The sequence below is a fragment of the Daphnia pulicaria genome, chromosome 1 (assembly GCF_021234035.1).
Source record: "Daphnia pulicaria isolate SC F1-1A chromosome 1, SC_F0-13Bv2, whole genome shotgun sequence".
Classification (NCBI taxonomy): Eukaryota; Metazoa; Arthropoda; class Branchiopoda; order Diplostraca; family Daphniidae; genus Daphnia; species Daphnia pulicaria.
This window is the reverse complement of record NC_060913.1, coordinates 4,634,831-4,662,306: the sequence shown is the minus strand read 5'-3', so window position 1 is coordinate 4,662,306 and position 27,476 is coordinate 4,634,831. Positions and strand designations below refer to the sequence as shown.

General features: G+C 43.6%; 1 protein-coding gene and 1 long non-coding RNA gene across 2 annotated transcripts in view; one reads left to right on the top strand and one right to left on the bottom strand.

Annotated features, from left to right (window-relative positions):
- The window catches only part of LOC124326452, a 36,918-nt gene extending 12,101 nt beyond the window's left edge, over positions 1 to 24,817 (top strand). Inside the window, exons 3-7 of the mRNA XM_046785334.1 lie at positions 20,890 to 21,128; positions 21,275 to 21,485; positions 21,657 to 21,860; positions 21,947 to 22,111; positions 24,408 to 24,817. Of these exons, the coding sequence (XP_046641290.1) occupies positions 20,890 to 21,128; positions 21,275 to 21,485; positions 21,657 to 21,860; positions 21,947 to 22,111; positions 24,408 to 24,817 (1,229 nt within the window). The remainder of the gene's footprint in view (positions 1 to 20,889; positions 21,129 to 21,274; positions 21,486 to 21,656; positions 21,861 to 21,946; positions 22,112 to 24,407) is intronic.
- Positions 16,422 to 17,171, bottom strand: LOC124344132. Its single transcript, XR_006919551.1, has 2 exons — positions 16,755 to 17,171; positions 16,422 to 16,691 (listed from the first exon to the last, which is right to left on the bottom strand). It is a non-coding gene; the product is annotated as an uncharacterized LOC124344132 (long non-coding RNA).
- Positions 24,818 to 27,476: the final 2,659 nt, after the last annotated feature.

Here is a 27,476-nt window from a genome sequence, read left to right as displayed (position 1 = left end):
TGATGGCACGGAATAAATCGCAGTAATACTTTTCGATTCAATCTCTCTCTTTCTCATAGCTTCCCCATACAAATAGGTAATAGCTTTCGGCGGGAATTTCATGAAATTGGAAACAAACTTTTTCGGTCCAGGGGTATTATATACTACTACCTTTCCCGCCGAATAGGTATTGAAAAGACGGTCTGATGCCATGATTGAAATATCGCCCGGCTGTTTGGTTGATGTGTGACGGTTACCTTGGAGAAACTTTTTTCGCCGCGACGCTTAAACTTTTTCTGGTTGGGGGGCGATTTTGTTTTTATTACATTAAATGATTCCCCTTTCAGCCAGCCGTTTTTCATTTGCGGGAATGTCGGGTGCGTGCCTTGCTGCGACAAGCGAGCGACAACAGGGCGATGGGGTGGCAGCGCTTCCAGCCACACATGCACACACATAAATAAACGAGTGCGAGTCAATATTTGCGGCACGCCGAGCAAAGCTGCCACCGCTATAGTCCACACACCGCACAGCTTTGACTGCTCCTGGCACCGTGAATATATGACGAGGCAAAAGAAATTTACCCAGCACAGCCCAGCGGCCCAGCCCCAAAACGGCCGTGCCGAATCGAACGGAGGAAAAACAAACAGCCGCTTATTATCAAATATTTCCATTTTCTTTTTTTCTTTTTTTTTTATTATTTAAAATATTCTATTAGGGACCACCGACAGACCCTCTCGATCTTATCGTGTTTATATGTTAGCGGAAAGAATTAGCCGCTAAGCGATTGAATTCCCCAACTCTACAACTGGCGGTCGTGACGTTGATGGGAAGTCCCTCAAGGCGACGTCGTCATCGATTTATGTCCTGTCATTGTTAATGTTACTAAATTCAATTGACCACATTTTGTGTGTGTCTTGTTTTTTGGTGGGGGAGAATTTCATTCTGGCCAGGCAGACCATGTATATATTTACCGACTGTCTGTAATCTAACTTGGAAGCCCCTCATAAAAGGCCGATGATTGCTCTATGAAAATCGGCCGTAGGCTCGCTGATTCGGCGCGGGGATTTCAAACGTTTTTCAACGCTGACTGTGTGCGTTCCATCGGGACCGTCAGTTCTCCCAATTTTGATCTTTACATTTCACCGGGTTTGGATGTATGAATCCTCATTCCACCCTTCTTCTCTCTCTCTCTCTTTATGTTTCCCATGGAAACATCAGGGTTACATTGTTGTTGTTTCTCTCGTCCCGCGTTCAATCCCGCCTCCGGATGAACACTGCTGGACGACCCGTGAACCCCCCCGTTATTCCATTAACGTCTCATTCGGCTTTGCTCTCTAATGAAAAGTTGATTCAATATTGTGCCCTCATTTTCTCCCTCCTCTCTCCCCTTTTTTTCTTTTCTAAACAAAGAAGAAAAGTTTGTCGATTGGTGAATAATCAATTGCTGATTAAAAACATTTGCATAGAGTGTGCACTGAAAAATTGAAGGAAAAAGAAAAGAAAACATTTATCGGAAATTCAATTGTTTCTTTATTCCCGGCCATTGAGTGAAATTTGTTTCCATCTAAGGAAACACGTTCCGAACTCAAAGTTCTGGAAAGATCCCGAAAGTGCTAGCTGGCCCTAAAGAATTTAAAAAGCTTGATAGCCTTCTCTCGTAAGATTATAATTGACTGTTAAGAGGCGAAGCGCAAAGAAAATCGAGAGATATCAATCCATTATTAAATGCTCCTCATCTTTTATCCAAAGTATTGATTCGGTAGAACGAGAGGGGGGCCAAAAAAAGAAAAGAAAAGGGGAATAATAATGTAAAGAAAAAGAAAAAAAGAGACGATGATTTCACGACTGGACGATTATTCAAATCGTCCCAATTTGAGATGCGTGACATCTGCCCCGTTCTATCGGGCGCAGCTCTCCTATTGCCATCCGCCGTGTATAATATCGCCGAGAATTTAAGAAAAAAGGACCGGGTGTCTATATATATTTAGATTCTTTTTTTCTTTCTTCTTCTTCTTCTCCCCTATTTGTAATCTTGTTCAAAGTCCTGAATCCTCTTAATTGGGAGGAAACCAATGAAAATAGAGACCGAGAATAATGGTAGAGAGAAGAAGAAAAAAAAGGAACTCGAACACTGAGCCAAAGCAGCTGGAAAACAAGGGGGAAAAGAGTTGGCGAACGACAGGTTGAACGAGCCTAGATAGTGTTTCCGGTCCCGTGACTCATGTAGAGGCCCAATTAAATTCTATTCGATGTATATATACCCAGACCGTGTGTGTGTGTGTGTGTGTCCTTTCCTCGTGTCTCTGCATTACACAGCAGCAGCAGCAGCAGCGGCGGCAGCGGGATAACTTTTCATTCCTCATCTTCATTAAACTTTCGTCTCCCCGGGGCGGTTGGTGGCGTCGGTGGCGGCAAGCGAAGGCGTCGGTAGGAGAGATGCAGATTGACGTCGGCCCATGGTCTTTCCGCTCTAGCTGTTGCCATATGTCTCTCTTTAGCTTTGGGGAAGTGAAAAAAGAAAGAAGAAGAGGCGTTATTGCAGCAGGGGAACGCCGGGCAACAACACACACACACACAACAGGAGCTCTCATCAATACCAATGATCGATAATTGATTTAAAGAGCTTCAGACGAGCTAGCTAGCTAGTCTACCCGCCACCGTGAAGCTTAACAGGGAGGGCAGACTTATTACGACACCGTGACAGCCCCCCGACCACGTCGGCACGTTCCTTTAAATCATCCCGAGAATTTTTTTATTTTAAGAAAAAAGAAAAAAGCCAAAAAGGACAAAATAAATTTTACTGGAAAAGGAAGTTGCCGCATTCCAGGCTGGGCCGCAAAAGTTTAACGTGGGAGGATCCGTAAGCTCATTTGAGGAACAACCCGTAATGAACTTATTAGCGGACGTGTTTTCCAGTTGGCGCGGTGCAGCGCACACACACACGTATACAATGACTTAATTCCAATCCGCTAGAGAGGACGATCCTACTATACTCTTAAGGGCTTCTTTTCTCTTTTGACGTTTTGTTTTTCTATGGTTTTGAAAATTTTTATTTTTCTGTTTTTAAATCTCCCGCGGGCTTCAAATTTCAATTCCCCGCGAATAAATCAAATTGAAATTATTCGACCCGGTTTTTTTAATTTGTTCGTCATGTTTTTTGTTGTTGTTGTTTTTCTGACTTGAAGATTGGAGGGAAATTTCATTTGGGAGAAATCGTGATTAGACGGAAATGCGATAGGATCCCATAGGAGGCCTGTGTGTGTGTATAGTTGTTTGATGACAGCTGGGAATTTTTATTTTGTCGTCCTTGTGTTTTTGTTTTTGACGATCCTTTTTCTCATTTCCTCCCGGCATTCTCTTCTTGTGCATTTCGGACAACAATAACAACTGCAGCAGCAGCAGGAGCAGCAGCCAGCGAAAAACAGGGTTTCTTTGATTCCCGATCCGCTCTAGATCCTACTGGGATGCTCATTCGTTAGCCGCCCCCTCAACTATTGTCTGATGTTCCTGTTTACACGAACAAGAGAGAGAGAGAGGCCGTGGATCCGTGCCTTGCTTATCTCTGGCCAGTCAAAACGAACAATGAAGACGGTCCAGACAGAGTCAAAACAAGATAATAGAAACGAAAAGGACAAGAACCAACCAAAACAAAAAAAATCCCAGGGTTATCTTGACGTGACTATATTCGAAAAATGTTTGCGGACGCCAGGGTTTTTGCAGAGTTCTTAAAAAAAGGAGGAAAAGATTACGGAATATCTGCATCGGGGTTGGCGAAAGAATCGGTAAACACGGAGGAGGAGTCCACTAAATCTTGGGTTCAGGGGAGAAAAAAAAAAGGATATGGATGATGGGTCGTATATAATCGATCCTACTGCAGCTCTTCGTCGGATGTATATATATGCCGGGTTGTTGACTAGAGAGACGAGTGAGAAGGGGGGCTGTTGTTGATACATGGGAGTCCTCTGCGATGCTCACAGTTCTCGACATATCTGAGTTTTTCTTTTCTTTTTCGCCAAAGAGTTTTCACGAAGAAGAAGAAGACGGAGGAGAGTAGTGATGGACCTGCCCCTACTCGTGTCGTCCATGGGGGGAAAGAGAGTTGAATAAATGTATATATATACAGTATATACGCTACATCAGACATACACGGAACCTTTTCCATCCTTCCGGTGCCCGGACGTTTGGGGAAAAACGAGCGAAAAAGACAAGGCAAAAAGGGGGGGGGGAGTAGTTGGAAAAGAGAATTGGTACAAGAGGGCACGTATTCCAGCTCCTTTCATATACTCGACGCGATCGAGTCAACATCCTTTAGCATTCTCTTTTATTTTTCCATTTTAGTTTGATTTTCTTTTTCCCTTCTTCTTCTTCTTCTTCTTCTTCTTCTTCTTCTTCTTCCTCTTCTAGTCTCTTTTGCCCATTCTCCGGATGTGATTCAACAGCTTTTATGCAGTCAATTCCGTCTCGAGTTTTCTGCTGGCGTCTCTGGCGTCGTGAAAAAAAGGAGAAGAGGCGAGAAAAGACGGATGAGAGCACGAACTTGTGCTGAAAAGTCGCGAATTTCTTCTTCTCTTCTCTGTCGCATCATTTTCAGAACATTTGCCATGGTCGGCACGAGTCTTTTTTAAATTGACGTCAATCGACACGTCATCAATGACGCCTGGTGGTGTTAAGTAGGGCTAACAAGGTCCTAACGGCTGATGGCCAAAAGGACGACCCAAGTTGAAGACGCAAAGTTTCGACATCGGCCTAACCTTTTTCCCCGGATCTGCTGGCAGAGAGAAAGAAAAAACAAACGAACGGATCGCATTGCCGGCCAGTTAAGGGGGCCAGTCAAGCGGGTCCGACATGTTTCTGCTCGAATAAGCGCCGACTAGTAGTGTGTGTCGGTGTGACATCACCCACCGAATTTGACACAAGTCCGAATCAAATAAAGGCCTATAAGAGAGGACACACTTTCCGGTCATTTAATACGTAATCGGATGGCCTTATCCGGTTTGAAACGATTCCATTTTATTTCGGGGTTCGACTGTTTTGTTTCGTCGAGCGAAAAAATAAATTTCCAACCGATTGTTTGTTCTTGTTTGAAGATATCACGCTTTTTTCACCATTTACGAATGTATGAACGAGCCGAGTCTACATTGAGCGAAAAGTCGAGAGAGAGTTTCGTATATCTATATAACATGCACAGTAGCAGTAGCTGTGCATATTACATGGGAATCCAATCTGGCGTGTATAGCGCCTACTTCTTTATTTAAAGAAATAAAAAATGAAATCCAACTTTTTCTTTCAAAAAAAAAGAAAGGAAACTCTACGCATTTTGAAGTTCAAAAGGTTCTTGCCCATGTATTTTTCATTCTCTCATGTGTGCAAGTGTGATGCTTCGTACACCTAATGGGAAGTTTAGATTCCTCTCTTCTTCTTTTTTTTTTATCTTTTTTTTGGTGGGTTTTTCTTTCCCTGGCAACGCGAGATGGAAGAGAGACATTTGACATTATTACTCGCGTCAAGAGCTACGTGTAAATGTTTATTCCCTGCAGAGCAAAGAGAGAAAGAACTAAAGAGAGAAAAAGTCTTTTCTTTTTATTAGCGAGAGCCTAGTGCTCACGTATAGAACGAAAGAGCGTCTCTCAACTAAGTGCTGCGCATCACCGGAGAACAAACAAACAAACAAACACAAGACGAAAAGAAATGTTTTTTTCCGCATGTCATTGTTTCAATGCCAAAATCTAAAGAGATGTAGTAGGAGGAACCCCCCCAAAAATAAGTTTGCCCAATAGATGGAGTTGTTCCTTTTAATGTTAAAAACAACTACAGTAACAATCATTATCAATCACCAATGTATTAGTGGTCGAAGGAAACAAAAAAGTCTCTTGATGGAAACCATTCGATTTCTCTTTCATCACTCACTTTCTTCTTGCTCGAGGATGTGACGTGACCCGCTTTGAACTTTTCCAAGACGATCGCAGCAGCTGAAACCGGTTATATACCTTTTGCTGTTGTGACACATCTGCCGATCCCCATTGTCTCCGTCATTTGAATAGCTGCTCCCTGTTATGATTTTGTCTTATATATACCATATGTATATTTTCTTTCCCCCCTACATCCACACAAAACCCACCGAAAGTCTTTCTTTATTTTGAGAAAAAAGCAGCGGCTTTTGATGGCTGTCTATGTCAACTGGGAAAGAAAGATATTGATATCGACGTATACTATATTTATATATATATAGTATAGTCAATCCTATATATATAAATATAAATCCAGCCAACTATTTTTTTGACATTCTTTTCTCCTTTTTTCCGCTTTTTTTTTCTTCTTTTTGTCTCCATTTTTCAGCGTCTCAACTGTTGGCAGTAATATACAACGTAGAATGGGGGGATTTCGCTGACGTGAACTGAAATTGAATGGCGCCGAAAAAAATAGATTTTCCAATGGAAAAAAAAAAGTTTAGTTTTCCTCTCAATGGCGTCTCGATTTTTATGTAGGCGATTCAGGGCGACGACACTAAATAGCAGTGAGCAGTGTGCATAATAATAATCAGGGATAATTCGCTATTCGTTTCCGAGAAACTGCGGGCCAGACAGAGACTTCCAGCCGAAGGAGAGCGATGGCCAATAGGTGATAGTGTACGCTTTTAAAATTGTGAACTTTTCTTTTTACTATGGCGTATATAGTGTTATTATAGATATATATAGTAGTATTACGTTGACAGGAAGAATCAGGACCATGAAAAATCGAAAAAAAGGAAGCGGGTCGCGCTTCATAGCCATCGAAAGCATAAGCCTATATTTCAATGGTCGATCAAGTTTCCGGGCAAGGACGACGGAAAAGCTTTTCACTTTCACTTGGGCGAATTTAATCGGCTTTTGCCCTGTCTTCGACGAGACAAGGTTCGTTCGGAAATCGTCACTGCGACACGGGACGACGTCGAACGTTTTTCTCCTTTTTCTTTTTTTTTTAAATGAAAAATTGAAAAATGGCGCCGAGAAAATTGGAATCACGACCTACGTGGGTGGGTGGAGGGGTCTGGAGAAAGAATAAAGGAGTGTAAATAAAATGAAATGACGGAGGCCCCACCCAAAACTAAAATGAAGAACGAAGAAGCGAGAAAATTGGGTCAGCAATCGGAAGAGCAACACAAACAAGCAGAGCTTGATTTTTCTCAGTCTTTCTTCGCCAGAGACCAAACTCAAAAGAGAAAGAAAGAAAGAAAGAAAAATATGAAGTGGATTTGATTGTCTGTGTTGTGTATACCAACTTTCCCTGGCGGGCCTTGTTATTTCTTTGCCTCTCCCGTGTTGATATTTGGCGAACCTTTTCGCCTTTTTTTCAATTTTTTTGTTTTGTTTCTCGTATTTGCCGTTTTATTGTGCCGCCGCAATCGCCAAACTTGTTTGCTTTTTTTTTTACCCCCAGACAGTGCCGCCCGTTGAATATAAACGTCGGAGAGAGAAAATGAAAAGAGAAAGTTTTGTGAGGGAGACACAGACACACGCGTAGTCGAGTGTGTGTAAATTCTGCGGGGTCTGACTGAGCGCTGCTCCTGCGTGAACCTCACCCGACTTCTGCTCCGTTTATTATCAAATCGCGGTAGCAAAATGAGACAAGCCCACCCCCTCCGCGCTAGTGAATCGTCGTCGTAGTAGTACCGGTAGTAGTAGACTAGTAGTCGACACTCGACTCCAACTTGCACCAAGTTTCTCTACCGGCAATCACATCGCCCGGCCAAACGAGACAAGTCGGCCAAACTTTCCCCAACTATTCGTCATTTCCCATTTAGTCACAGGTGGCGTTCGGGTCTCGGGTTTTATCCCAATTATCAACCCATTTGTTTTTTGTTTAATTTTGGGGGGTTTCTAATTGAAATCAAGTTGACGACGAATATTTCTGGAACAAAATCGGAGAGTTGGAAAGTCGACGGAAGGTATAACTACGACGGGGGGAAACAAAATAAAGCGAGTGAGAAGGGGGGGCCCGTGAATCGATCAATATTGGTCGTGCCAGGGCTGATGTCTGACGCCTTGAACGAAAATCGTTATAGAAGGTTCTCTATGTGTGTGTGTGTAGGGGGGGGGGGGGGGTTGGTTGAAGCTAAGGAAGGAATGGTGGTGGTGGGCTGCTGTCGTTCTATTCATTTTTGATTCGTTTGACACGGGGGCCCCCCTAAATATCTCGCTTCAGATTCCTCCATCAACTCCCACACACTCTTGTTGTTGTATTCATTCTCCTTCCACTCTTGATCCCTTTGTTGTCCGTTGTTATCCTTGTCATTTGGGAGAGGGCTGGTTGGTTGGTAGGGGGGGATTCCTTATAGCAGATTGTGATGTCTGCAGTCCTTTGAATCCTCCGCAACCTGACGGTCTATCTCTTTTTCTCTCCGTCAATCCAATCAGGAGAAGACGGAATGGAGGAATAAAAAAAGGAAAAAGAAAAAAAATACGGTCCCGACCGACCGCCTTTGTCGTGAGGTACTTGTCGTCAGGTCGAGAAATTTCTCTCTGATGTCTTGTGTGTGTGTGTGTGTGTGTGTGCCATAACTCCGGGGGTAGATCAAGGAGACTTTGGCGTGCCACTATTATTGAATTGTTCCAGACTTGGTAGTCGTCGTCTGAAGACACACCAAGGAAAAACTCTCTTCTCCGTACAATTTTCGTTTTTATTTTTTTTTTGTATTTTAGACGGGGAGGGGCTAATAATAACAGTCGTATACTCGTACGTGTACCTCGCCTATATCTTCTTTTGTACGGTGCGTGTTTTTTATTTCGTCTCTTTCCTATTACACGTCCACTCTACACACACACACAAAATGGAGAATCACTGCTCGTGTGTGTCTGTGTGTGTGTGTATTGAGGTAGCCCAGCTGTCGAGTTGAATCGACCGCCTTCACACACACACGCCATCTTCCGCCCCAGTCCCGGCCAATCCGACAGAGATGGAGAGGGGGGGGGGAAGAGGTTTGCGGATGCTGCTAGCTGCCATCTTTAGCTTCTTCTTCTTCTTATTTTATTTTTTTTTCGTCTTTTCCTCGTGACCAGCAATCGCAGATGATGTGAGTTACGTGCGCTCTGTCGCACTATTTATATAAATAGTCTGTCCTCCTCCTTTGCTCTGCTCTGCTCTGCTCTGACACACACACAGAGTGTGTAAGGAGGGAGGACCGCTATATTTTATAGAGATGTGTATAATATGAAATCGAGCGCTAGCTGCGCGGGAAGGACTTGTCGCTATTAATTCCATCGGGAACTTGTAGCCCTTCGACTCTCCAATCTTCTTCTATTCTGGCGTGAGTCGCCCAGCTCTCTCTCTGTACGTGTGTGTGTGTGTGTCCGCCGAGGACATTTTATTGCACGTTTTCTGTACCCCCCATGATAGATAGATTGCGTCAGAGAGAACGATAGCCCGGCCAGCACCACCCTCCCCTTTCAATGTCTCGGATTTATCCAGCGTGGAAAAAAAAAAAAAAAAAACTGAGAAAAGTTTTTCCCTGAGATTTATTTGGAATTTTTTTTTATTTATTTTTTTATTTTTTCTTCCTGTCCTCGGTCGGCGGTTTTTGTTTCAGACTATTTTTCCGGGTCGATGGAGCTCTCCGCTTTTTTCCCTGTATACCTTTTTTGTTTTTTGTCTGGGCCCAAAAAACGTAAACGTATATAGAGTATATACGACTTATACGTCGACACACACAAGAAAATAGTCGACGGGTGGGAGACACGCCCCTCTCGGTACGGAAAGAGGCTTGATGGATGGCGGCACGACTCTTTCTTATTTTTCTTCTTCTTCTTCTATTTGTTATATTTGTGAATGCGGGGCATTTCCCTTGTCATCTCGGAAATAGAACGTTCCGATAACTCTTCTTCTTCTTCTTCTCTTCTTATTATGTTTTCCATCTTGTCGTTCCGTGCGACGACTCGCCCCTTAATTAAAAAAATGGCCAGAAAAATAGAATGCCAATATATATATACAGTATCTACTACGCGACAACATTTGATTTAGATTAAAGGCAGAGATAGCTAAGAGTAATATCAAAGGATCACTGGGTAGGAACAACTAAAGGGGGAAAAAAGGAAAACTTTGATGAAGGAATACACAACGTTAGACGTCAAGAGAGAAGATAAACCTTGCTGTGTACATACATCCACCTCCTCAAGTCAAAGTTTCTCCCGAGATCCGCCGAGTATCTGAAAAGTCTCTGGAATGGAATAACGAGAATCTGGCAAGGCAAAAGGAGAGTTGTGTTACATGCACACTTTCGGCTTGTTCACAGGGAACGCAGCTAGAGAGATAAAGAGCTTGGATATAAAGGGAGGGTGGTACACCGTTGATCAAGCCAATCAGGAGTGACTTGTTGTTGATGTGTGCCGGAAGAGAAAGAAGGAAAATCGAGAGAGAGAGGGTGACTACTCCGAGGACGGATGGAATTTCAATAGAAACTTGCTTCAGCTATAGATAGAATGACTTGATATAAAAGAAGATGAATAACAAGACGGGTAGGAGGGAAACGAATCTTGTTGCTTTTTGGGGGAAAATACGGAGGACAACAGTTCAAAGGCAACGCAGCAGCAAGAGCCAAATAGCGAAAATTCGACTTGTGTGTGTTGCTCTCGCTGGCAAGGTACGAAAAACTTGTTATATGGCGTGTCGAGATCGTCGTCGTCGACGTCGTCAACGCTGTCGACTTGTCGTGTCAGTTCCGATTCGCTGAACCTTCTTCTTCTTCTTCTTGGAGCTTCTTTCTCCATCCTTCCACCCTTTTTCCGTTCCATTCCCGACAAAGTTACGTGCCCAGCACACACACTTTTCTTCTTCTTCTTCTTCTTCTTCTTTCCGCTCCCGTCCGACTCATGTGTGTATAGCCCAGCCCACCTTTTAGATTATATATACCTTATAGAAAAGGATCTATATACTTTGACAAGGAGCGACGGTCGATCCCTTTTGTGTCCCGTTTTGTTTGATTCTCTTCCACTTCGACACGCTCCGCATGTTTTTCTTCTTTATTATTTGCCTCCTTCCTGCTGTGGGGTCATAATAATAACAGTGACTGTGCGCATAGATTTTGGTCGAGTTGCTTCTACTACGTCTTAGTAGTAGTAGATCGTTTTTCCCCCCTTTCTTTTTGGGTGTGTGTCTGTGTGTGGGACAGGTTTCTGTGTAAAGGATACGTCCGGCCGGGTTTCAATTTTCACGTCTTTTGACGACCTGTCAACACCGCCGTACGCAACCATCCGGCCGTCGGTCGCGGTCAATGAATAGATTCTGAAATTGGATATATGTGCAGCAACGAGGAGGTTTTATATACTACCATGGCGAAATAGTAGTAAGTGGTTGCACAGCAGTCTTTGCAGTCGTTGGTAACAGGTCCAATTTGATTGGGCGTATACCGGTTAATATAATCAACTCCATTCAAGTGTGGCAGGGGAGTCTCAATCAGGAGAACTTTATTATTACAAATCTGGCACATTGTAGCCATCGAATAATAATAACAGCAATAATAATAAAAAGAACCGATTCGATATTATTTATAGTTGGCTGGAAGGCTCGGATTAGAAAGAGTATATCTCGATACACGTGATATATATCTGTCTGTAAGAGTTGCTCCAGTTTCCAGGGCTTGAAAAAGAAGAATCTCATTGGTCGGGAAAGTAAATATTAAGAGGCAAGTTGGAGAGAGAAGAGATGAAATGAGAGGCTTTGAATGTTATTCCACTTCTTTATTGGATGTTGTGGGTGTTGCATTCGCCACAGTTGCTGCTGCTGTTCCTCCGCTCTCTCTCTCTGCGTGTGTGTGCCAGTCAAGTTTTTCAACACGAGCAGAAAAGTTCACAAAAGACAAAAAGGGGAGAAACAGCAGAGGACGTATCATATAAGCGTGTGTAATGCCCTGCGATCGATTCCGCTTCAATTGCTTTTATAACTCTCATATAACTACTACTAGTACGTTCCTCTTTCTTCTTCTTCTTCTCTACTCCCCTTCCCGTTTTATTTGGCCCTGGTGCCGTGTGCGTTTTTGATGCGGCTGGCAAAGTTTCGTGAAAAAAAAAGAGCGCGTGTTTTGAATGAACTATGACCACTTTTGAATTTTCAGTCTCGCCCGCGAGTTTTGAACGGCGTTATTATTAATTATTAATTCGGGCTCGATCGCATAGTCTCTCGGATGAAGACATTCTTGATCCAAACTCTCTCGATAGGAGTTATCAAATAAATGTGAGCTCTGTATTTATATCTATCTATAATTGATTGAATATGCCAATCTAATTGTAATCTAGAATCCATTAAGAATCTAGGCGGGTTCCCGGGGCGCATTCTGTCCGCACTTTGTTTCAATCTGGTCGCCGCGATCTGTGGAGGGTCTTGGTCTGCTCCGATTCTTTCATTCTTGTTTTCCTTTCATTTATTCGTGCTGAGCTCATCAAACGCAATGCTGCTGCCATTCTTCTTCTTCTTCTTTCTGTTCCGAAAGATATAGACACACAGCACGAAGGACGTGAGGCTGTGTGTGATGTAATCTCTTTTATTGGTGCGGCACAGGCGGAGAAAGCCGCGCCCGCGATATCAACATAATGCGGGAATCCCATTGCGTTGGGTGCCATGGGTGGTGGTGGTGGTGGTGGTGGGAGGGCACAGTCCGGACTCGCGCCCCAACTATCTCCTGATGATTTAGATCCGATTTCGTCTCTTCTTTTTTGCCTTTTTTTCCTACTCTCCTTTCCCATGGCAGACCCCAAACGACCAATGAGGAGCGGCTATATCTGCGACGTACAATAGGCATTGACCCGAGGAGTTGCAGTAGATCAAACGTCGTCACAGCCAAGAGGGAAAGAGAAAGAGAGCGGAGAAAGTCTTTTATGACTCCTATAAATAGCTCTGATGATGATCTATGTAACTCTGATATACTGGGGCCCTTGATTGCCAAATGATGATGACGATATTATTTTTTTTATTTTCTTTTTGGTTTCTTGTAGAGTGGGTGGGGGTGCTACTGATGCGGCTGGAGTCCGCACAAATCCAGCCGACGGGGCTACACACACATTTTCTCTCTAATAATGGCAGTCGCAGAAGAAAAAAAAGAAAAGTAATAAAAAAAAAAAGCAAAAGAAGAAGAAGAAGACAAAGCGACCTGTAATAGTGTAGTAGTAGTCTCTACTGTAACCAATCAGTTGGCTCGTCTGTCACCTCTCCCCGACGTCGTTAATGAACAGAAAACCATGGGGATAGTGAGAGAGAGAGTCTAGCCTAATGTAACATGGACTTGTGCTCTCTGATTGTAACCTTCCATGTATATATTATATATTGAACGACAAAGAGAACGAGAGAGATAAAACACGAACCAGTCGCTATGTGTATAGTTATATATATATATATCAAGATGTATGGTCTCTCTCTTTCTCTTTTGTGTTTTTCATTTCTATAGTAGCCAGGCTGCTGGTAAAGCTAGAATCTTTTGTTGCTTTATAGTATATATATATATCTATATATATATATCTATACACTGGCGGGTTCTATTGATTTATGTGTTATTTTCTTCTTCTTCTTTTTGAGTCTTTTTCTCTCCTTATTCGCAACAGTTTCTTTCATTTCTGGTTTCTTTTTTCTTTCCTGTATTTATTCTCCGGCTCGGTTTTTTTATTGTATCAAAAACTTGGGCACTGCCTGAGAGACCACCGAGTCTCCATCAAGCATTGTCTCTGGTGCTGGTGTAAGTCGTTGCTCTGTGTTACAACACACACCCACACACACACGGGATAGAGAGAAAGAAAGAGAAGAAAACAAGAAGAAATAAGAATTGATTTCACGTTCGGTTTCGGGGCATTGTTAGAGACAGCGAAAATGGCGTCGCCTTCAAAAGCTCTTTCGCCATTTTCGGTCGCTGTTGTTGTTGTTGTTGTTGTTGTTGTGTTGTTGGGGGATGACGTGAGTTTTTTTTTGCTATTTTCTTTGGCTCGTCTCCGTTTTGTTTTTTCTTATCTCGTAAGAAATAGGAGGGACAGACGTAATAACGCAAACACACATGAACCGTACCGCGCGGTCGAAAGCCTTTTATCTTTTTTTTATTTTCTCCCCTTACGGAATACATTAGCCAATCGATATGTAGTGTATAAGGAAATGACTTGGAAGTGGCTGGTCAAATGGCCTTTACCCTCCTCTCATCTCACCAGTCACCACCAACCATTTGATGAACGACATTTCTTTGACCCGGTTTCGTTTTGATGTTCAACAACTTGTCTCTAAAATCGACTTTTTCCACCTTTTTGAAAAAAATCAAAGGCGGGAAAAACCAAGAAACAAAACTAAAAATCCAATTCCAATTGCAATATGCTCGGACAGAGGATGTAGCATTATAGCTTGCATTATAGCAAATAGCTGTCGTCTAGTCATTAGAGTTGCGCATGCAAAATAGATCCGGCCCCAAGTTGTAAAGTATTTCTCAGAAATCTCGGCTTGTTATACAGACGTATTTCCCCCACCAACCAACCAACCCACCAACCAACCCACCAACTCCTCCTTCATCTTCAGACGGGGGCTTTATTAGAATATTAGCAATGCTGAAAAGAGAACTCCGATACATCAACTTTGATTTCCTTTTTGAATCTCGACTGTTTGATATTTATATGTATTTTTTTGTTTTGCAATCGTGGCACGTTTTTTCTTGTTTTGGGGGGCTGAACATGGAAGAAAAAAGGGGAGGAGCTCACATTTGACCGGGAAGCTCAAGACGATGGACGTCAAAAGCGCCAAGTTGAAGAAATCGGCGTCGGTGGGTAGAAAACTGCGGGTTGTGCAACATACAAAAGAGGGGGATCTAGAGAGAAGCAGCAGCAGCCGGATAGAGCCGGAATCAAGATGGATATGTGTCTGCTGCTGCTGCTGCCGGGTATATAGTCCGTGTTCATGTCCGCCGGCCTGAATATATATACTACACACAAGCATAGAGAGTCTAGTCTAATAAAGAGATGGAGAGACGGATAGAACTGAGAGAAACATAAATTGCTTCGATGCAATAGCAAAAAGCGCCGAGAAAGACGGAAGAAAAAGTTAACTTGGCCTGCCCGTCCGCTCTAGCGTGAATCTACTCCGACGGCTGCGAGATTTTTGACGAGTAGAAGAAGAAGAAGGAAGGAGAGAGAGAGAGAGTTCCAATTGCAGCAGTAGATCTTCTTCTTCTTCTTCTTTTTGCCCAGCTGCAACTTTTTTCCTCCCCTCAGCTCCTAGCCGCTGCCTCTGACGGTCTCCGCTATTCTCTTGATATGCGAATTGGATCGCCTTGTTCGCCATCAAAGGCTCCTCTCGATGGCGCATATATACACACTACCAGTGAGTGAGGGGCTTTGAAACTGGGCCAAGTCGCTTCAAACTCCTTTTTTTGATTCTATTTTCTGGTCGAATCAAAGGGAGGAGCCTCTAGGTCCCTCCTCCTTTGAAAACAAAAGTTCACAAAAAGATCAAATAAAAATACGATCAGTTGTATATCCAGTAAAAAGAGAGAAAGAGAGAAATAAAGAACAACCTCCGTGATGATAATGATGATAGAAAAGTGAAAGACTATGAGACTCTTGTTTGCGCTCGGCTGGGCAGCACTTGGCTAACGAGCGGTTCCGTTCCTTGACCTGCGACCGCGCCCCCTTCGTCGTCCTCGTTCTCGTCGTCGTCTCTTCTGTTTTGAACCCGCCTGGGAAGGGACTTGCTCGCATGTCACTTCAAGTTTTGGCGTGTGCGCCAGTATGTCTTTCCTCCTCCTTTTTATTTTTATTTTTTTATTTTGTGATGATTTTATGTTTTTTTATTTTCACTCTCTCTTGAATATCCGCCGCGGTTAGACGCGCTCCAGTTAACCACCAAACCCGCAGAAGAGGAGGAGAACATGTCAACTATAAAATCCAGCGGGAAAGGAAGTTGGTCGCTTTTGAAATCCGTCGCTTTTCCGCCCCAGACAGACCGCACCACCACACAGCCAAGAGATGATTACTCTACATGTAGGGAAAAAAGAAGAAAGAGGGATCTCTCTAAGGACTCATTATCTAGACTATCTCGCGGTGATTACACGTCGTTCAGTTGTTTTTCAAACGGGAGCGCGCGCTGCGCTGCATGTTGACGTGGCGTGTCAAATCGCTCGCCATCCAGTTGGATCATTAAGGACCGGAGCTCTCTTTTCCGCTCTTCCGCAGTGTATAACAATGCCCTTGGCTCCCTTTCTTTAATGGATATTCTTATTACCCACCTTACCCCAGTCTCCTATAGTATATCCCCAAGAAAAATTTTTTTGGGAGAAAACAAAAAACAAATTCCGGCCCGGATGAGCGGCATAAAATTTATTTAGTGGAGAAATTCTTGTGTTTATAGTAGGCGAAATGGGGGAAACTCTACTAAAAACGAATCTAGCGATTTTGTGAATATCAAATTTAGAAGAGCCGCTCAAGGGTTAATTGGGGGGCCCCTATATCTATGTATACATATTCCATCACGTCCGCCACGTCGGCTTCCGGTTCGATTGTTTCCTGTTTGCAACATGTAACGAAGAGATGAGAAAGTACCTCGATAATTTGATCTTTTTCGTCCCCCATCTCGCCATCGAAAGTTTGGGCGATATGTTTTGTTTTTTGAACTCCCGCCATTAGCGCTGTCGTATTATTTAGCCGTTTGCACAACAGTCGAGTCCGATTAGTAGTCTCCCTCGAGTTGCCCTTTCTGGAGATTTTCTCGGTATCTCTGCCCACGCTCTAGCGACAAATTTACATGCGTTACAGTCTAAACCCACACATACACAGATAGAGGAAACGTACCTTTCAAGTGCCGTACGTCGTTTGTTTCGTCCCTCATGCCACCGAGATCTTGTTTTCCCTTTTTGTTTTTCCATCCGGAACGAGTGAACGAGAAAAGCTCAAGAAACCGTCTGAAGAACTCTCAACTGCTGGGGGGTTGGCGGTAGAAATCGGTTAGGAATGCCGTGAACCCAAAATGCGTAGGAGTTGTCTAAAAGTGGAGAATGCAACAGTGTATTATACAAATAACGGATGGAGCTGGAACAAGTTGGGTCGAGTCGACATTTCGGGATTCAAACGATGCCATCAATGTGGAAACTGAACTGGCGAACGATTAAAAACAGCAGTCGGTCTCGTTTCTTGTCTCTTGTCTGGTGAATTTCCATTTCAAAATTTATGTATTCAGGGCGATGCGACGTCCTTTTTTCTGCATTCAAACTGGGCAAATGATTTCGAGATTTTCCAGGAATTTCTAAATGCGAATGTCCTGGAAATTTTGTTCTCTTTTTTTTTTTTTTGTATTTTCAAACCCATGTGACGCACACACACGCTGCGCACACAAATGTGTGGCAGCTCAGCTCAGCTCGGCATGACACAATGTTGCATAATCAGAGAAGCCGAAACCCCCGGTCCCGGTTGGCTTTTCCGGATTTGGGGCGAGTCGAGAGTTAAGGTATTGGTGTCTTATTAAAAGCCATAGATTCCACCGGGGCGCGGTTGCATTACACAGTCAGCTGACTTGAGGGGGAAAAGGAGAGATATACTCCGGATAGCCTGGAGCTGAATTAGCGCATCGAGAAACCGTAAACCCCATCTCATCGGGAGTAGCCATCGTGTATACATAAACCAGCCAAAGCTAACCCACCATCAAAACTGGAATGCCGGAGCAGCAGCAGCAGCAGCCGAGAAAGAGGAAACGCTATATTAAATTGTGTAGTAGACATGTGTACATACATATATGCACATGATATTCCTTCGCATATGTAATACACATGTCGCCCTGAGCCCGGCAGGAAGGTTCAAAGGTATAACATGGCGAGTTGAGATGGGGGGGTAGGTTTATTAGTCGTAGAATGTGAGATCTATGCCAACCTAACATGACCCATAGATCAGAGAGAAAACAAGAGAATAGCCAAGTTGCTGTCCTGGTCTTTTGGAAAAAGAAATAAAAAAGGAGAGCCGGCAGCGGCTATGAATAATTGATCGCATATTTATTTTTTTATTGTTGGTCTCTTCTTCTTTTGATATCTTCTTATTTTGTCTCTTCATCTTTTGACGGCGCCCGTACACGAGACAACTGTGAATATAAATAGGCGACATATTCAACTAACAAGTCTAGACGTTTGCATATACTACGTACAATAGTACACACACACGGCAGCCAGGAGAAAAAAAAAAAAGAAATAGACAAAATGCTTTTAGCTGTGCGCAATTTTTTGGTAAAGAAAATATAAGAAAATAGGGACGTCGGCAGGTTGCGTAATAAAAAGTGATGGAGCAGCTAGGGGACCCAAGTGGATCTACCGACATTTCCAGCCCCCCCTCCCCAACCCGGATTAGCATACAAGGTTCCTATATAGAGTATAGCAAGTCAGCCAGACTCTTTTCTTTTCTCATTGGCAGTTTATTTTTTATATTTTTTTTTCCTGGCAGATTCTGACAGACTTGCTTTTGATCAAGTTTATTTTGCATGAATAGTAGAGAATAGTAGGAAGAGAGAGATTCGCCGGGGTTTTCCCCCCTTTGCGAGTTGGCCATCCATCAATGTGCAAAGGAGAGGGGTCTGCTGCTGCTGCTGCTGCTGCTGGGTGCCAATCTATCAACTCCTGTTTATCTAAAGTGGCCAGACAGCTGCCACCTACCACTAGCTTTAAACATATTGAGAGATAGACACACACACACACAGAGAGAGAGGGCAGCAGCCCAGTCGAAGCTTTTGATCCGCCAACCTGAAAAGTGAACTTGGGAAGGCGGGAACTTCAAAAAAAGGAGATAGATAGAAGGGGGATAATAATACGAAAAGACGCGGAAACGTCATGAAGGATTTGGCGGGTGGGGGACAAATCAAATAGAAAATGTCCGCCGGAAGGAAAAGCGGCGGCATCACTTTGCCGCTTTTCAGACTCATCGGCACGGCTTTACTTTTTTCCCCCGTGTTGCTTGTCTTATATTTGCCATCGACAAACAAGCTGATGAACGAGACGATCCTTCCTATAGCTCTCCCTTCCATCTTTCAGAGTCGTACCCAAAAAAAAAATAAAGTCCGGCGAGTAAGAGAAAAGAGAGACGGACAGTCGGACACGACCGCAACCATCTCTCTCTGGGTCGACCTATGCGTCTGTGTGTGTTGACTTATCGATCCGCTCCGGCAAAAAGTTTATCCTTTTTCTTTCCTTCTTCTTCATCTGCCTTTTATCTTTACATGTGTATCTACGTGTACAACCGAGGAGGAGAGATGTTGTATGCGCCCCGTGCATGTCGATTGGGTAAGGGATGCCGGTGGTTTGTGATCCGCGGAGGAAGAAGAAAAAAAAATGGGAGGTCGACGTTGTAAATAGAAGAAAAGGGCCGAGGGTTTTCACCCATTTCGTTGCGCGATTTCCGTTCATGGCAAGAGAGAGAAGGATTAGGTCATGTGTGTACTTTGGCGCCCCGTAGTACGTATACGCCAGTTCTAGTTGTCTTTATCTTCTTCCTTTTTTTTTTTCAAGTGGAGATGGTTAATATCGGGTGATGCCAACCGTGAAATTCGTTGCTCTTTTCTTTTGAAAAGAACCGAGAAGAAGGAGCCTAAAAAGTCGTAAACACGGCGAATGTATAAACACATTCCAACTTTCGGGCAAGCTTTCAACATTCAATCGATCGCTGCTGCCAATGCCAATCTTCTCTCTCTTCTCCATCCCTTTATTTATTATTCTTTTTTCAGCTTTTCCTTGGTTATATATTTTTTGGGTTGGAGTCGGGCCGATTTGTCGGCTCTTCTTCTACCAATTTACGGGTGTCGGGCAATCGGCCAATACACTCTGCACCGTTACGTACACACACTTTGTGCATATTATAGGCTTCCCCCCTCCACCCATTTTCCCGTACACAAATGGGCCCATTTTGGCTGCAATTCACGTCCAATGACGACGAGGGGAGAAAATAAGAAAAAATAAGAAAAAAACTAAAAGGAAAAGAATAAGAAAGAAAAAAAAACGAGAGTTGTTGCCTTTCCTTGTGGCCAATGACGAAGAGAAATGAGTCGGCAAGGAGCCCGTCAACATTGTCGGATGATTTAGGATATGTGTAGGACTAAACAAACACACACCAGAGTGGGCCGGGAAAACATGGCCAACGCAACGACGACGAGGGCCTCTCTCCGCGCTTGGTTGGCCGGTCTCTGATATACCTAGTCTATTGGAGCGTGTTTTTCTCTCCGACCTCCCGTCACGGACAATCGACTGGGGGGATAGATAGATTGATTGATTTATCTCTCTGTTATAAAAGATGTATAGTGTGCATTATTCCGTTAATTTTTATGCGCTGGAAAACCTTGTCCAGTCATCCCCCCTTTTTTGTGTAGATATTGTCGATCAGGATCATTTTTTTCTTCTTTTTCTTTTCCTGTTGAAGAGCTGGGCAAAACGAATAATTTACGCTCGTCTATACCGAGTGATGTATGTGTGTGTACCTACTCCTACTGTTCCGCCAGACTTGACTGTTGGATCCGGATGGGAGGAAAATGAGAGAGAGAGAAAAGGTCCTTGTGTGTAACTCCGCTCGACTAGCTATCCGCCTCGCTCCTCGATCCCGGAGCGGCTTTCCGCTTGATCTCATAACGTGCAGATATATTCCAGGGGACGACATTGAAAGCTGGAGGCGATTTTCACGTCTCCGTGAGTCTTCTACGACAAAAGAGGGGCCAACGAGATGATGCGGCCAACGAAACGTGAATTTTCTCCTCGAACCCGCGAAGCTAACGTCCTTGCTTGACAGCAGCATTTCACGAAAAAGGAATTTAATTTTTTATTTTTTGGGGGGGAAAAATAAAAATAAACTCACGTTTCTACGACACGTTGAATTTTCTCAAAAGTATTTTTTCTCAGAAAAAAATAATGAATTTGACATTTTTTAACAATTTTCTTAATTAGATTCTTTTTTCTAAATTTTCCAGGTCAATTAACAACGTCAGTTTCAGGAGCTTCGGTCGTTTCGGATTTATGGAGTCCTAAAGGGGACTCGTCTGGCCAGCATCAGCACTCGGTGTCGCTCTCTCACGACGGCAAGGCGCTGGGCGCCAGCGTCGGCAACAACATGCCGTCGTTCGACGTGTCGTTGCCACTCAACGTGACCACTCAGTACGGAGCTCACGCCCATCTTGTCTGCCGAGTCCAGGATGTTGCCAACAAATCGGTTCGTTTTGCCCACCTACTTTTTCCACCCCTATATTGTATAATGTATATCCTCCTTATACTGTACTATCTACTCGCGTTGGACGGTAATTAATTGGCCGGCTCACTCTCACTCTCACTCTGCTCGTTCACACGTCCACATTGTAGGTCTCGTCGGTTCGCAAGAGAGACGGCCATTTGCTGACGGTCGATACGGACACGTTTATAGGCGACGGCCGATTCCAAGTGCACCACCCGGCTAATTCTGACATTTGGACGCTGCACTTGAGGGCCGTTCGCGGCTCCGACGCCGGCAAATACGAATGCCAAGTTTCCAGCGAGCCCAAGCTCAGTCTCGTCTATCAATTAAACATTGTCGGTGAGATAATACATCATTAATGACATTTGGATGAACCTTTGTATTTACCTTTGCCGCCCCCTCGCCCGTCTACTACATTACTTGTTCATCATCAAGGCGAGGGGGGAGGTTGTGGAGAAGTGAAAATCATAGCTCGACTAATTTTCATCCTAAAAATGTATCATCATCCAGTTCCGCAGGTGGAAATCAGAGGAGCTCCGGACATTTACGTCATGGCCGGTAGCGGTGTGGCGCTGCATTGCGTCATTTCGGGGCTGATTGAGACGCCGCCCTACATTTTCTGGTACCACAAGACGGAGCGGATCGCCGGATCGGCTCTCGAAGAGTCCCGCATGTTCGAAGGATCTAAAGAAGCCGCAGCGCTGGCCTCATCGGGTCCGTATTTTTTTTCATTCTTTAAAATAAAATTTTGAAACTTAAAAAATAGAGAAAAATGGAAATCAAATAAATATGATCGCCAGCAGGCGCTACGAAATACGGATGGAGCGCCCGCGTGACCCGCCTGGGACCCGACTCACTTCTGGCAGTTTTGAACGTTCCGCCGGCCACGCCCGACTTTGCCGGCAACTATTCGTGTGGACCACCTAGCCTCCAACCGGCCAGCGTCACTCTCCACGTTCTAAATGGTACAGTAGGCCCGTGTACACACACAAAGTGCTGTTGGCTGGATGGATGGCCACAGCAGCCGGCCGTCCAGCTGGTTTTGCACTTTATTTCTTTTTTCTTTCTCTTGCCGCCCGGCCCCATCATTTCCACGAAAAGCGAGGAACCGTACACTCCTGTCTCTCTCTCTTAGATATTGACGGATCGCCGGGTGAATTGCTAAGCTGGGCAGGCCGTCCTAACACACAGGACTCTATAAAACGCTTTTTTTTCCTTATTCCTTTTCTGTCCGTTTCGATCTCTCAAAACCCGAGTTGAATTGGCTTAATTGGCCTATCCGTCCCTGTGCCGTTCCGTTCCCACTCTGATTCCGTAATTTCACGAGCACGTTGGTTCCGTTTGACTTTTCTCTCTACCGACGTCCCGACGCCAATCTTTTCGACTTTAGCACCGACGGGCCGGTACATGCGGGTTCAAAACGGCGGAAAACGTCCGACACACACAAACCTCCATAGATCGGCAAATCCATAAAAACCTTTTTTTCTTTTTCTTTTTGTTTTTCAAAGAAAAGGAAAAGAAACTCGACTTTGACTCTCTGCTGTCGGTTGGGTGGTGAAGTCCAGCTGAGCGGACACAATCTTGTTAGACAACGGACCTTGTACAGATGTTGTATAAACAACAAGCCAGAAGCAAACAGAATAAAGAAACTTAAACAACTTTCCAAAAAAAAAACTACAAATAGAAATAAATACTTTTTATGGGGGTCCTTATACATATACTTGCCCTCCCTCCCTCCCTCTGTGTGAGAGAGCTTTCCTGCTGGACGTCCGTCAACACCGGCAGGGTCTCTCTCTCTCTAAAAAAAAAACAAACAAAACAAACAAGTCGCGGTCGTAAAAAACAAAAGGAGAAAGAAAAAGATAATTTAAAATAATATTTATTTTCATTTTGAACACAGTTCACGCGCGCGCCATTTCGACCGTGAACACCGGGACGTATAAAGGGCTTGAAATGTGATGGCGTGTCACCGCCGCGGCCCGATGATGTATGGGAGACTTTGATGGGCCGGCCGGGGCTCTTTCACTGTCGCCGATCCTGGAGATAGATGGGCAAAGGGAGGGGAGGACTTATCTTTTTTTTTTTTTCTTTTTCTAAAGCTCCACCCACCTTTGGCATTCGTGTATTTTTGATCCGGCTGCTATCTTTAATGTATTATTACTATATAGTTCTATTTCCGTGCGATTTTGATGTTTATTTCACTCCGGTCGGTTCAAGTTCGTGAGACTCTTGGCGTTCTCGCCGGCTAAAAATAATCAATGCCGTCGTATATATGGGAGGGAGGGTCGGCGAAATTTTATTTCCGGCACGAAATGTCGGACAAAGTTTGGCCATTGCACCTCGCGACCTCTTTGGCGACGTCGAATAAATCTTGTAGAAAATCTACGTCGTTATTTTTTCATTTCATATAAAAAGTTGGTCCGAGAGAAGGTGGGTGTGTCCACCTGGGTAACTCGATTCGAGGGAATAACACGGGCAGGATGATAACACTATGTTTTTTTTTTCTTCTTCAAAATAAAATCATTAAAAAATTGGACGGAGAATCCAGGACGAGTCCAAAGAAGAATTTTCTTTTTCCTTTATTTATTTATTTATTTTTTGTTTTACGAAATCGATCTTGTTATGTTGCCCAGGTCTCTAGCGAGCTTCTACTGCTGAGTAGAGTACTGTTCCACTCCGGTCATCAAAGACTGCCCCCCGAAGGTTTCATCCAACTAAGGGGAAAAAGAAATAAATAAAATGAGATTTCTTTCTTTCTTTTTTCTCTGTCAAAAGTCAACGTAACGATGAAAACTAGCAATGTCTCCGCGTGCCCCGAGCTATTTGCAACTGTCTTAGCAGATGGGCCAGCCGGCGCACCGTCGATTCCTCCAAGGACGTGGGCAGCAGGAGTTGCTCAAATGTCAAGTGCTATGTCGGGTCGGTCTCTCTATGTGCACATTGGAAGTTGATCCGCAAATCACGGATCCCTAGTTGCGTGTGTAGCTGGCCAGGGGGGTTAGAGCTAACTGTGACTTGACACTTGTGCACATGCACTACTACTACTACAAATCCATTGGACATCCCATCCGTCGGAAAGAACCGTTTGTTTGCGTGTTGTACAATTAAATTGCAACCCCCGGTTTGACTGGGCTATTCGAGTCAGCCGAGTCGGATGGGAGAGCCCGATCCTTTTCCCCCCGCCATTTCAGTCGTATCCTGGACCTCCTTTTCCCCCCATCTGATAATAACCGAATCACTATTGCGTATTGGCTTTGACAGGGGAGCAGCCGGCGGCCATGCAACACGGGAAAAACGGCGGCAGGGGCGTTGTCGTCCAATCGGCTTGGACCTGGTGGACGACGGCTTTCGTGACTCTGCTCTTGATGGCCGCCACCAAATGGATGTCGGGCTGCTCGGCGATGGCCGGCGAGAACTGCTTGCCGCTGGACGACGAAGCCTGGACGCCCTCCTCCTGCTCGGCGCTGGCAGTCGATGGTAATTTGACACCAAACTGTTCGACCGATTGGGCCGTTTCACCAATCTCCAGAGGTGGAGAGCCGGGCCAGGCTACTAAGCCGCTCGACTCTTTCTCGGCGGCGGCGGCGGCGGCGGCGGCCGGACAAGACGTGCCGTCACGATGTCCGATGATGATGATGATGATGACGACCCACTCGGCACGCAGTTCGTGATTGCCGAAATTTTTTTGCGAGTTTTTTCTTTCTTTTCTTTTCTTTCCTTTTTCGGCTGTGTGGGAATAAACGAAAGGGACGCGTGCGGGTCTGTAAATATATGAGCAACGTTGGCTGGCAAAACCGATAGCGAGGCGCAAGAGAGAAGTGAAACGAGACCTGGTGGTACAACGTTGAACGTTATTGGCTATCTAGATAATCTAGACACATTTTTTGAAATTTTTTTTTAAAACTTCATTGTAATTAACTTTATGGCGATGAAAAAAAAATCCCATCCATCTCTGCTAATACCCCTCCCCTCTATTTCACCACCCTGTTCTCAATTACATAATACCATTGGAGGCAAAAGAATAATAAAAAAATGATGGCGAAAGAAAAAAGAAATAAAATTAAAAAAAAAAATGACACAAAAAAGGTTTATTACAAGACATTCTGGTGATTATTCTAATGAGTTTGTACATTTCCTACATAATATAATGTTTGGCCATTGTCACATATATACGCGCCACCGGCACCCTTATTTCGAAAAAAAAAAAAAAATTATGTGTCACCCACTTCCTATTTGTTGTGTATCATCCAATTGCATACACCAACTTGTGTCATGTTTTGTTATATGATTATGTTCGTACTAACCAGACCGGGATTTCCGAATGATGACAAGTATACATATTTAATCATTGTTACCGAGTTTGGGGAGTCGTTAACCATTCATTACAATTTATCGACCATTTCGACCCCTCCCACATTTTTTTCTTCCGTTGATTACGACATACTGTGACGTGATTAAGTGAACCAAAAAAAAAAAGCAGAACATGAAATTCCTAATTAAGGAAAATGGGAACTAATAGGGTTTTTTTTTTTCAAAAGAAATTGAGAACTAATTAGTTGGAGATTGTGGGGAGCGAAAAGCAGCCCTGACGAGTTCCCGTAGGGATTCTTCTGTAAAGGTTTTAGGGTTTATGCGGAGAGTACGCGGTGAGTTGTTCATGTTTTTTTTTCCTTCTTGTTACATTCGATGGCAAAACATTTCCTGAATTGCTAGCCCAGTTAAAGGAAAGGTTAAGCTAGATGGGGAATACATTTTGTTAAATATTTTTTAAATGTCGGGACTGCGTTGCAGTACTAGACTACTATACATCGCGTAACGTCGTGCAACTTGGACCAAAGTGAAGTTTAAACTGCGTTTAGTTACTAGACTGCGTTACGTACTTTTACCACAAGTGCGCACGTTTTGATACGTTTTGACGTCATACGGTCATAGCACATTATTCGACAAATGTTTGTAAGTGATTTGAAGCATGTCTAACTTGCGGTTTAATTTTGCCAATTTTCTTTTTCAGCTGCAGGAAATTATGAGAAAAAAACGCAATGTGTGACATTTTTTTCGCAATAAGTTTGTACTGAATTTTGACTTGAAAGATGGATTACATTATCTTGTTTTATTTTTTTATTATTAAAAGTTTAAGTAGCACTAATAGCTTGAATATTTTTACTACCAAAATCGAAAATAGTCCTTTCCTTCTACGTTGCCAACGATTGCTCAGTAGTTGAAAATTTTTACCGTGAGATGCCATTCGACCGCTAGGTGGCGAATATATTTCACGAATATAGATGGCGCATCGTTTATTTTCTTTTCTGTTTATCGTCTGCTTTTCTTCATTTGAAGTTTTGAAGTTTTGTGCATGATCCAAACATGGATGACCTTTGGGGAGATGACGATCTAGATGCTGATGTAGTTGAAGAATGTGTTTTGCTTGCCACCCAAGCCAGCTTCTGTTCCTCCCCAAAACTCCAGCCACAGTGTCCATAAACTAGTTTCACAGAATGTAAACCCAAGTATACCTTCGAGTTCAAACAACCTAGTACTAGCCATCAGCCTCAAGTTCAACAGGCAATAAGTCAAAAAGTTGCACCATCAATGAGCAGATCTTGACAGAACCCCAAATCAACAAAAGCATAGCCTCAGCCAACTTAATAGATGCAGCAGAGCTAGAAAAACTGAAAGAAGAGAATCGTAGGTTATCTGAAACCAATCTTGTGAAAAATGGTGAAACCACCATCCTACGAGCTGATCTTCAAAACATATATATCTTATCACATACCTCACAAAAACTAAACTGATTAATCGACTGTAAACCAATAATCCCCCCCTCTCTCCTCCTTTAAATAATTAAATTCATGCCCCCCAAACAACCACAAGAAAAACGGTGTGTAAGGGTTTCCTCCGGAATCCCGTAATCTGCAACCAGTGGCGCATACGCGCCATGGCCAGAGACACCTAAGGTCTCAAATCAAATCAAACGTGGAACGTCACCTAACGGTCTATTTCAGAGATGAATTTAAATGTTCAAAATTCAAAAAAATATATACGGTACTACGTTAACGTTATTAACACATTTGAAATTAAGTTGATTGGATAATAATAAAATTAATAAGAATATTATTCTACAACTCTGCGTAACGACTAGCGGAGATGGTGGCGGCATCTTTTTTTTTTTTTAATTAACACATCCTTGAAGTTAAAACCCGTTTTTTTTTTTTAATTCAACGATTAAAATTGGTTACACTTACAGAGTTGAAGTCTTACACGCTATTCTTTTAATTTAAACTTCCAGATGTGTGTCTTGTAAAATCCTAGTTCAACTGTCTCCACCTCTTA